General features: G+C 38.2%; 1 protein-coding gene across 2 annotated transcripts in view; it reads right to left on the bottom strand.

Annotated features, from left to right (window-relative positions):
- The window catches only part of LOC105567824 (neurotrimin-like), a 91025-nt gene that overhangs the window by 12626 nt on the left and 66573 nt on the right, over nucleotides 1-11826 (bottom strand). For both annotated transcript variants that reach the window (XM_012023024.1, XM_012023025.1), the window contains exon 4: nucleotides 2644-2799. In XM_012023024.1, the coding sequence (XP_011878414.1) occupies nucleotides 2644-2799 (156 nt within the window). The remainder of the gene's footprint in view (nucleotides 1-2643; nucleotides 2800-11826) is intronic.

The raw sequence follows: 11826 nt of genomic DNA, 5'->3' as shown, positions 1-11826 counted from the left end.
AAAAAATCGACTGTATAAATTAAAATGGCCCACCCTGTATAATATGGGATGCAATAAAACATTACACTCTAATAGCATTGTCTTCAATTTAAGAAAGTAAATATATAATTTTCTTAACAAAGAAGTTTTAATATCAGATGCGTTACTCGAGATCTCTTTTTGAAGAACTAAAAGACGATTCCAAAGAAATAATATTATTATACAATGTCTATAAAATATTTATGAGCGTGTAAAATATACATTTGCCGTTCTTTAATTTGATAAAATGTCATCGCCAAAATTTCAAAATATATCATTTTATAAAAACTATAATAATTTATTATCAATCGCCACGTTTGTTTAATAGCATAAGTTATTCTATCTGTGTTCGATATATTTTTAGCATTAATTTCATTTAGTGATTAATTTCACTTAAACATGTATCGTGAAATTTGTATCCGACAACGTCTGCACATTTCGATGATAACTTGAAAAGTGCTTTCATTCATGCGCTTGTTTTTGAAATAAATTCGTACTTGGAAATTTTACCGTCTTCAAAAAGCAAAATCTCTTAGTATGAATTATCATATAGAAATAAAAGGACGCGGAATACTTTCCCCGGCTATTATCGGAAATCAAGCGGAGTGCGCGGATCTCGATTGCGAAAATCGTAAGAGGGATAGCGCGTTGAATACTTTATTTTCCGGTACTTATCGACTAATGGAATCGCGACTGAATCTTTCCGCAAGAACGGCGCAAAACGAAGGGACGAATAAGGGAACAGCGAGATGCGACAAAATACTTAAAGTGATTCCCTAAAATCGACGCCGAAAGATGAAAGTTTCGTCCGGTGAATAAATCATCGGAAGTCGATCGCAATCGATATTTTATCGCAGCGAGACGTCCTCTCATTTCTTCACATTTCTGACCCTCGGCACAGTTTCGCGCGAAAGGACGAAAATACATTACGAGTATGTTGCACGTCGGTCTCTCTGAAGCACCGAACTCAGTACGGACTAGACGAGCAGAAATAGGGTGAAAGGGAAAGAGAAAAGGTAGGAGGGGGAGAAGAACCTGAAGCTGGGTAAGAGGAAGAGACTAAAGCGGCACTTTAGCTATCTGTCTAATGTACAATCGGGAATGTCCCCGACGCTTGCTTGCGCAATTAGTCAGCAAAAGATCTAAACAATCCTGATGCGAGCGGCGCGTGAACCGGGAATGCTATTGAACGAAGCCGACAGCTAACGGCACGTGAGTGATTGGATTGCGAGAATGGCGAATGTTGCGAAATATGATTTCAAAGAACAAAAACATTTCGTTTAAATGGCAGGACACTGTCTTTCACTTTGATCTAATATAAAATTTAATAATTTATTCCAAATATATGTATTATGCGTACCGATTGTAAAAACCGCTAAGCATATACATAACTTGGAAAAATATACAAATGTACATAAATGCACTCGACTATTCTTGTAATTGCATGTAGAAACAGAATACTGTTCATAAAAATTACAATCTTGGTTACAGTTTCGTTAAATGTTAGTAATCAAGCTGTATCTTCGTCGAGGAATCATCGTGTATTAATGGAAAGTTCTCGTTAAAATATTCTCGCCAACGTTCGTATAACATTCCTTCTACAACAATTAAGAAATTAAATTACATGTTGATTACTAGTTCTTGCTAGACTTTATTCAAGACGGCATAACGACAGAAATTTGTTCGGAATTGTAAACAAAATTAATTTCTCACCGAATGGGTTAAGTAAATGAGTTTATATTATAAATGTGCAGCAATTTTATTTCGATGGACATTACGCCGACGGCACTTTACTGATAATAACATCAGGAAAGAAACCATTTTGTGTAACGAATCGTTAAATTCTCTCGTCAATTGCGAGAGACTGTAGCAAGCGGTAAGATAGCAAGGAGGAAAAAAAATTACTGTTGAAAGTATTATATCGTCAACGCGATAAGGGAATAAAATCAATTGAGAATCAAAAGTTTTATAATAAAACATAAAAATCTATATTAAACAAGAAAAGAGATTAATAATACAGTATGACGTTTGTTAGAGAATAAAATATCTTGTACATTATTGCGTAAGATAACTTTGCATACGATTTATGTATGTAATTAGTCATTGATTTCTTTTCTACCATGTGTTACAAGTTTCGCGAAGAAAATTTGCTTTGTCTACTTCATTTGCGACCGATTCATCCGATTATCAAACGTGTTCAATTTACAATGTATCCAACAAAAGGCGCATCCGTATCGGTTCAGCGCCGTCCATCAAAACTCATTCAATGATACGACCCGAGCGCACAATAAACGTCTCGCTCAATCAGCGTGAAACGAGACGGCGAGCTTTCTGTCACTCTAGTTTAGAGCGAGAGCGAGGAAAAAGCCTCGTGGCGGAGCTACGTTCGTACGAGCAGCCGGGTTACGTTCAATATACGCGAAACAACGCGAGACAACGAAATGGGGCGAGGGGGTTGAAAGGAGGCGCGTGAGAGAAACGCGACTCTATCTCGAGTGGCGACCGGTATTCGTTGCGCGACGGAACACGCGACAATCGTCGCCCAACGAAGCGGCGCGTGGCGCGATAATAGCAACTAGTAGTCATCAATGGTAGCAGTAATAGTAGCAATAGCAAGATACGTACCCTGCCAATTCGACAAGCTGATCGTGCCGCCCGCCTCACGACGCCATGTGACCGTCGGCTGCGGTGTTCCTGTCGCCGCGCACCGTAGCGTCACGTTGCTACCCTCCCGCACCACCATGTCCGTGCTGGTGGGATAGTCCAGGATGTCCGGCGGCACTGAAACAATGACCACATTGCGACGAGAACGTCCCCGGAGAGGCTGCGAGCTGCAATGGGCGCGCGGGAGCACGCGCGCGGTACCAACGTGGGCGACTGTGCGCGATGACCATTCGCGCGGACCAGATAGATGGTTATCTCGCCGACGGCCCCGATCATGCTCCACCGCCGCCCGTCGTGCAACATCCCGCGCGCACACCGGCGCCCACCGCGCGGGAGTACGCGCGACATCGATGCGTCCTGGGGGTCCGCGCCCCCATTCGTTCGCGGATGGCGGATTCGCTCGTAAAATTACGATTCGCCCCGCCGACCGCGCGCTCAAATTTTTGCGGAGCCCGGATCGCGTCCGGTCCCGACCGCGATCACCCCCGTTTCCGCTTTTTTTTTTACGTACGGGAGATGTCTTTTTGTTCTATCGAAGGAGTGGTTTCTTTCTGTTCTCTCGGATTTTTTTTTATTGCGATCTTCGACGCGTCGGTTACGGCGCGTGATTTTAACGGTTCATAACCCCACGTTGCTTTTGTCGTAGATCGCTGCCGGAAGCTTGACGGGGGTGTTGTACAACGGCGCGTGGTATTAGGGCAAATCTGGTTTTTACGGCGCGTATACGCGTTCGAGCGCCAGAGCGCAAGCTGCCGGGTGAAATTTGGACAAGGCTTACTTGTCAGACAGATGTGCAACATTGTCATGAGCTAGAGATTACCATACCATACAAAATAGCTTTCTGTACTTATTTATAACATAATTATGCATACTATAGAACACGATTTGTCTTTATTACCCACATACATGTTTAACCCTTTCAAGCATACACTTTTCCTTTCATTCAATTTTTATGATTTATATGAAACTCCATTTGTAAATTTTGATTCCAGATTCATAATCAGCGACCTTACAAATCTCCGAGTACTAATATTTATGTAATGTGTAGGCAAAATGTTTTACTATAGTACATGTTTTATACAAACAAAAATTTGTTTACCTTTGTGCCGCTGTATCGAACGTTGTGAATTTTGAAATTTTAACTTTAAATTAAAAATCTTGTGAATTAAAAACTTCTTGAAATAATGTTTTAAAGAAATCGGAGTGAATTAAGTGTTTGTTTTTAATTTTCTCAGGTGTAATATACATACATGTTACACCATGCTTCAAAGGGTTAACACATTACGTATCAAATCAGTTATATGTTGCTACTACAAATTTTACGGAACGTATACAAGTTAAAATTTATCAGTTCTGCAAATTAATGTACGCTAATAATGCAAACAGGATTTGAACTGACTAACAATAAGAGAACAGCGCGAGTGAATTACTCGAAAGGAACTGCCATAAGGAATCAATATATCATGCAAAGTAGATCCATCACTTCGCTTTATCCGAGTTTAGTAAATGACAGTTGGATGCTATATGGCGGATTGTTTTGTGTTTAAGCGATACATTATATAGTTTAGAGTCACCGTTCGTCCCTCTCTAATCTAGTAAGTAAATAAATCAACTAAAATACCAAAACTAAATGCTAATTCAGACTGATCTGCCTTTAATCCCGCTTGCATTACCAAGATTTTTTGTCGATCTATCTTATTTGAAACAATTTGAAATTATTATTTGAGCATTGTATACCGAGATGTTCTTTTAAAAGGTACGGTAACTTGAAACGTAGAAAAAAATATTTGAAAAGTGAAACAGCTGACTGTAGCAGTAAAATTTTCTCTCTTGCTTTCACGCGGCAAAATATTTCCGAGAGAAACCGCTCATCTCAATAAGGACAAAAATTCGTAGAAATCTCATTCCTCTTGCGGTTAGACGTTTTGTATTTGTAAAACGATTGAACGAACGTTATTTATCCATCTGTCTTGGAACCCATTCATCAAACGAATTGAAATACAGAAGCATTGTATTATCGTATTCAGAACGCGCTTCGGTAAAGAGAGCTTCATGAAAGGATGTAATTTTAATTTATATCTTAATCTGCTGTGGAGATTACCGTATCAGTTAGTAACGCGAGAGCTATATTCTCGGGCTGCATTGATTTAAATAATTAATTAAATTTTTATTCAATGATTTAAGTGCGTATCTCCTCGTACATTTTCTCTTTCCCTCTTTTAGAAAAGGATGTTATTACTAAAGAGATACGATTGTTCGAATTATATATTTCAAAATAAGAGATCACATAGACGATATTTAATTAAAGTAGTTAAAAATTCACTCTGTCTTTTCGTAACTATAAATTCTTTTAGTGTAATCATGTAAATGCAAAACCTACATTCTAGTGATGCATATTAATTAAGTCTCTTAGGTATATAAATTTTATATTACCTTCAATCTTGAAATTTTTACCGGATATAAAAGACAATTAGTAAAATTATCTTTCATTCAGTTATCCAAAAGATTAATTGCAGTTTATTGAAAAATTAATTTTTCTCGATTTATTTGGTTTCTCAATTTATTTAGACTAGGACCACTTGGTCATCTTTAATGTATCTAACAAGATATGTTTTTGGCAACAATATTTTTTAATCTAAATTTAGATTCAGAAATGTAAATAAAATGTACGCTCGATAATTTTTGGCTATCATCATTGTACTATAAACTAGTACATACATGTACTATAAGGTAAGAAATTCCAAAGATCCTCTCTTGTACCCTTCTACACCCTATTTTACATTGACCTATTCGGGTAAATTGACAGCTTGCGAAAATTTTTACGCTGGCGTCAGCAACACAAAGTTTATTCGCGCGTGCACACCGAACCGACCTTTTCAATAGGGCACAGGGTATAGAACAACGTTTATTACAACGAGATATCGCCAGCATTTCGCGATAATCGACCTGCACGCTCTTCGCGAAAATAATCTTTACGGCATCGGGCTGGAGCGACCATCGACGCGATACATTTTTCGCGGCAACAATGCGAAGAATTTTGTTATCGAGTTGCTTTCGAAACGGAATAGAGCCGAATATGGCTGGCGCACATGCAGTTTGTACACCGGAAAGACGGCTGGCCGGGAATGGTTTCCCACGGCTTACGCGGACTAAGTTCTTTCCCGGTCACGAAAGAGGCTACCTTCGTGAATAGTCCTCTCTCAGAGACCGACGTCGCGTCCCCCTGGTGAGTTACGAAAGACGTGTTCGGAAGGCAAAGAGGTTCCAGGACGAAGTTTCCGCAGATGCGAAAAAGCTACCGGCGCGAATGGCGCTTTCGTGTGCTAACGAGACGACGAGGGTGGACCGGGAGCTGCGATTGCATAACACTGCAAATCCGAGAAGTAGGTACATCAGGAATACAAAGCTCCTCTTTACGATAATCGATCGATAATTCTTTCCAATCACGATAAATAAATTCTATAATTAAACGATCATTAACTAACCAAATTACATCGGTGGTTGTTTTTTTTATGATTACACAAATCAGAATAATTTTTCATCGTTTTTAACAATTTTTTTCACAATTATGCAAATCAGAATAATTACCCGTCGTTTTTAACGATAACGTATTTCGATACGCATTTCAATTCGCCATTAAATACATTCGTTAGATTTATTTCATATTTTAAAACATTCAGTAAACATTTCAAGCGACAAGATTGGCAATGCGCAAGATTGTAGTCAGGCGACGTCTGCGGTGCAAAGTATTTTCGCAATAATGTTTGTGCGGTCTAACAAAGGGAAGGTCGAAATGAGGATGTTCTCTGACGACAGAATCACGGCAGGGCAGTCAAATACCAGAGGGCAACCGTACGGCAACGAATTCTTCCAAAGAATTAAGCGGGCATCGGCCATCGAGCAAAAAGCAATTCCACGCCAGCATCGGTACGCCCGCGCCGTCACAGGTCACAGAGATATCACCGGGTCCGGTGCGCAATTCATTTCGCGCTTTGCCCCGACTGCATCGGGCGCAAACGGGGCGAAAAAAAGCGCCGTATCCGCAGATAGTATATTTATTGATACGGGAAAACAATTGGGTCGAATTTATTATTTCACGCGTGCCCGCGCACCGACGCGACGCGCGCCCCGTTGTTTTTGTTTGCTTTCACGGGATCGCGTTTTATTCGCCGCGGACTGTGCACCACCGCGTTTCATACCGCCGATATCTTCGAGTGTCCTTTTGAATGGCCGCTATATTTTGCGACGTTCCGATAACGTTCGAAAACGCTCGATGGCTCGGGAGCGAGGCCAGCGTGAGCTTAAACCGACGTGATACTAAATTGATGCATACGGGCCGATCTTCGATGCTCGAGTTACGCAAAGGCGCCCGGCAAAAACTGCCGATCCTTTGCCAGCTGAGATAATTTCGAGCAATTTTAAATCCTCTGTCGTGATCTTAACCATTCCATACAATGTTTTACACAAAGCACGAAACATTTATCTTATAAATTATAATAATTTAATTAGACCGATATTTTTAGAAAATATACAAATGATAAGTTGTCAGGTCAGGTTTATAGTAGTAGGATTAGTTAGAATCCATCCTGACAATTTTAACACTTGCTTAAAAATTGCGCGTGAAGAAGTTTTATTAATTTGAACTTATTTAAATTGGGAAGGAAGAAATAGAGATGTGTGGTATTTATTCTTGATGATAAAATAAAGTTGACTTTCTCATGCAACATGTACCTAAATCCACTCGCTCTTCTGATACAAATCAAATAGCTATATACATATATTTGTATTGTACTCATGAATGCTTTACGCAATCGCGTATGCTCACATTGGGGAAATGAACCATCAACCAATTGATGACACAGGTTGAAACATGTAACATCACACCATGGCAAGTTGACCGAGCCAGTAATTTCACTACAATAAACAAGAAATTTACTGAGAATTGGTTGCGATGAACTCAAGCTTTCTACATGCGTGTGCATCCTACGTACACACGTCGAAGAAGCAAAGGAATTATGACGTACGACATATTAACATTCGCAAACTGTTAGAAATTTGAAAGAGCGTTTGCAATTAATAATATAATAATATAAGAAAAATATCATTGCTATATAGCGAAGACTCGCATACCAACTGCAGTACGCATTCAATAATCGAATTCGCGTAAAATAAAAAAACAAACTGAATGATAAAATTTCTGCAAGTCAATATTTTGAACGGCGCAACGAATCTATATGCAATATTTGCTATTTCCATATTTCAGCATTTCGCTATTTTTATATTTTAAAAAAAGCTCGGAAATTGAACTCTCTCAACAAGTTTGATTACCTAAAGCTGATTATCGCAAAAGTGAACGAAGCAATATTTACTACAATTTGCATGCTTGTGCGAGTACAGAGAGAATTATGGTTATTACTGTTATAGAGTAGTTACTTTTTCTTACAAAAATTTTATGAGTTTTACTTCCCGCTCACAGTGATTTATTTGACGACAATTTTTTATATGATTATAGCAAACTTTTCGCTCACACATCATCAAAGAAGCAATATTACGGTTTCAGCAAATAACACAAATGTAAGAGTTTCAGGAATGTACAACCTTTACAGAAATGTATACACTGGGAACGAAAGAAGCACTGAATAATTTCTAGAGTTCGCAAATCAAACCATTAGAAATTATTGATGTACATTAATCTTCTAGCCATTATTTCGCTTACTTGTCTGTGTGTAAGGGAATAGAGACCGTAATAATATAATAACGCGGGCAAATATAATTTTTTGCCTCTGTTTGATCCTTTCTCATAAATGTAAGTTAGAATAAATCACGATCGACGACGCAATAATATAAGAAAAAGAAATAAACAATTAACTTTTTTGCTTCTCTCTTCCGCCTTCATTTCACATTTAACCGAAGCAGCAGCGGTTATTATTAGACGAGAGCCAATAATTCGCTATTATATTCCAATCATTACAAAGCATCCTTCAAAACTATATCAAAGGCATTGTTTCACAAATTAACAGACACAAAAGATGCAAAATTAATTAATACATTGTAATTACGTTCTCTAAAACTCGTTTGTATCCCAATAATTTTTTACCATTTGCGCCATTTTTTCGTCCCTTCCTGCTCGGGCGATGCAAACTACCGAAAAATGCAATGTCCGCATATCGTCCGATAAAGCAAGATAAAGCAAAATAGCCGACTCTTTTCTTTTCTCTCCATAGTCTTGGGCGATATAGTCGACAATAGGACAGGCCGATAAAGAAGAATCTTAACGAGGGGTTGCGGTGAAGTTAAACTATACGCTTATACGGGGGTTCTACGACACGGTGGCTGGGCGGTTTGCGGCGCGAGGAGGTCGACCGGTTATTAGAACGAGGAGCACGAGTTGCCGGGAAGGTGTCTAATAGCCCGCCAAGAGTACAATCGCCCTCGAAGGTTTCGGCGCGGGGGTACGTACTTTACATACATTTGCATCCCGCCGCCACAAATCCGGCCGATCGCGAAGGGGGCGAGGCGAGTTGCGCGGGGAGGCGTCTCTATCTTGGCAAGCCACCCGAAAGAGCTCGCTGAGGTGTGAAATCTTTAATCTCTTCAGCTGCTTTCTCGTCCAGCAAAACGCTATTCCGGATTTCACTGCGAGGTTCAACGCAACGTTGTTTTAAATTTACTATTTCCGAAAAATATCAAGCGCGCGCGTAGATGCGTAGGAGCACAATCAAGATAAACCGCAATCGATACAGCACATCTATACGAAATAGCATAAATGTTTTAATTGTAACACTGTCCGCTATAGTTTAAATTAATTTTTTAATTCCAAGATTTCTATTATTAAAAGTTATTTTAAATTATCGAATCTTTATTTAAATGTTGTTGTATGTTTACTAGCACACAATAATAGCGTCTAACGTACTTGCATGTGTACGCGTGTATAGGGAGATGTCCGAGATAAACCGCGATCGATATCAAAATTGATTGATAGTAACATCTACCACATTAATTTCTTAGTACGTGAATTTGCATTGTACTGTTTTATTATTGGTTTTTTATTTATCAAAGACGAATTAAAGGGTTTTTCTTTAAAATGGATACTCAGCTGTACAACCGTTCATGAACGTTCGCTCGTCTTACTTAACGTGAGCTTTGCAATGTATCAATGGGATACTATCTGCAAGCTTGTTAAGAGATATAAATCAGTAAGCTTAGCTGAGGTATTTATGGAGATGCATTAGCTTTCCGCAAGAGTATAGAATGCCAGCATTTATTTGGTAATTTCCGGCAGCCCGATATTCATCTCTCGAATGCTATTGCGCCAGAGCGCGATAGAGTCGACCAATGATCTCTGGAAGTCAAGAATTGTGTCAGACCTTCGTCAAGCTAACCGATAATTAATAGCAGGGTGGTATACTTTCATTAATTTAACAAAAATAAGATAAGCCACGTACCCGATTTAATAAAAATAACGAGCCAGCTATTAAGCGAAATAATGGAAAAATTTTGGGAGCTTCAAGTGTGTAAAAATGTTTCATATAAAAATCTCAATATATTAAATATAACACTGATAATTTCGCTGTTTCGTTAGCCTTTATTTTATCTAGCGATTAATTATTATAGTATTTTATTAAAAAGCATGTTATTTAAGAAAAATGATATAATTAATTATTAACTAACTAAAAAATAAAAATACAAAGTTATTATGTATGCATAATGTAGTCAAAATATTATATTCATATTAATTCGATTGCCAAGTCATACTTTCATGTTTCTTTGCGAAAGAAAAAAAAATGCGTTTTGCTGTGAAAAAATTGATTAATTAACCCGATAATCTGGCTAATAGGCGGACATTATTATGTTGTACGTGGTGTAGAGAAAGCCGCGAAACAAATAATCAAGGATTGAATATCGGTGTCGTGTAGTAGCAATCACGGCTTTCTCTAGAGGTACTACGGTGTCCGCTAAGACGACCGTAGTTGGCGAAGTTTGACAAGTTGGCGGTAACAGGGACGGTGGTACCAAGTGCCAAGAAAGTTCCGAGGAAGGATCAGTTGATGCATAGTCACGGGAAGAAGGATGCGCCCTGCCAGCAAAGGACGTGTTCCGCGGGACAATCGCGAGTTACGTATACATGGAAAACGCTGAATCCGCCCGTGCTTAGTCGAGTTTCGCAAGGACTAGTCAAGGATCCCGGACTTTCTGGATGGCACAGGTTACAAATTCACGAGCAATCTCGAACGTACGATTTGCTCGCAAATATTTGTCGGCAGCGGTCCTTAAATCATTCCGAGATTCTCATTCCCCACTCAATTTTCCGCCTCTTAGGCGTCATGAAAACTGGAAATTGCGCGTAATAAGTTTAAGGCCAGTTTTAAATTATGTATACATTAAAAAAATATATATATGACAGTCTTATTTTGATTTTAATACATACACAATTAATTATTTAAAAACGGGGAAATTTTCATGTGTTTTTACCGTTATTACATTTCATGTTTTATACCATTATAATTGAAAACATATCTAATGTTTATGTAAATGTAAATACAACAAATGTAACTATTCCAATAACTAACTTAAAACTATGCATTCCTGTAGTTACATGAAAACGGATCATTATAAAATAGTAAAACAGAACGATGTTAAAGAGGAGAGGACTTTATAGACAATATTCTTTATGTCATTAAACCTGAGCTGGGAAATTATTAACCACGGTACAATCTTATTTTATAGGAACTCAAACTATTTACGTAATTTATATACATATAAGTGTGAACCGATTGAGTACTGAAGTCATTCAATCTAAACATAGGTAGGGCAGACCGGGGCTCGTTAGCATAGTTTTCACAATTTTGGCATATAACTGTTTAAACAACTAATTATTATGATTAAATTAACAGACAAATTAAACTGTACTAATCTGATGGATAGAATCCTTCTCTACATTTTCATGCCAAAAATAATTCTGTATATTATATAGTTCCTTCGTAATAAATAAAATACGAACACGCTACATTGTAGCCAGCTTACCCCGATAGTGGGGTAAATTAATATATATTATATCATGGTGTAAGTTGGCTTTGTAATTAAGTCTAACTCAAATTAATAAAAACGTAATTAAACAAACTATTAATAAAATTATTAATAAAA

This window comes from Vollenhovia emeryi, unplaced genomic scaffold, assembly GCF_000949405.1.
Source record: "Vollenhovia emeryi isolate VEMERY1.0 unplaced genomic scaffold, V.emery_V1.0 DF939134.1, whole genome shotgun sequence".
In the NCBI taxonomy this organism is placed as follows: domain Eukaryota; kingdom Metazoa; phylum Arthropoda; class Insecta; order Hymenoptera; family Formicidae; genus Vollenhovia; species Vollenhovia emeryi.
The sequence above is the reverse complement of the archived record's forward strand: the minus strand, read 5'-3'. Positions and strand labels throughout refer to the sequence as shown.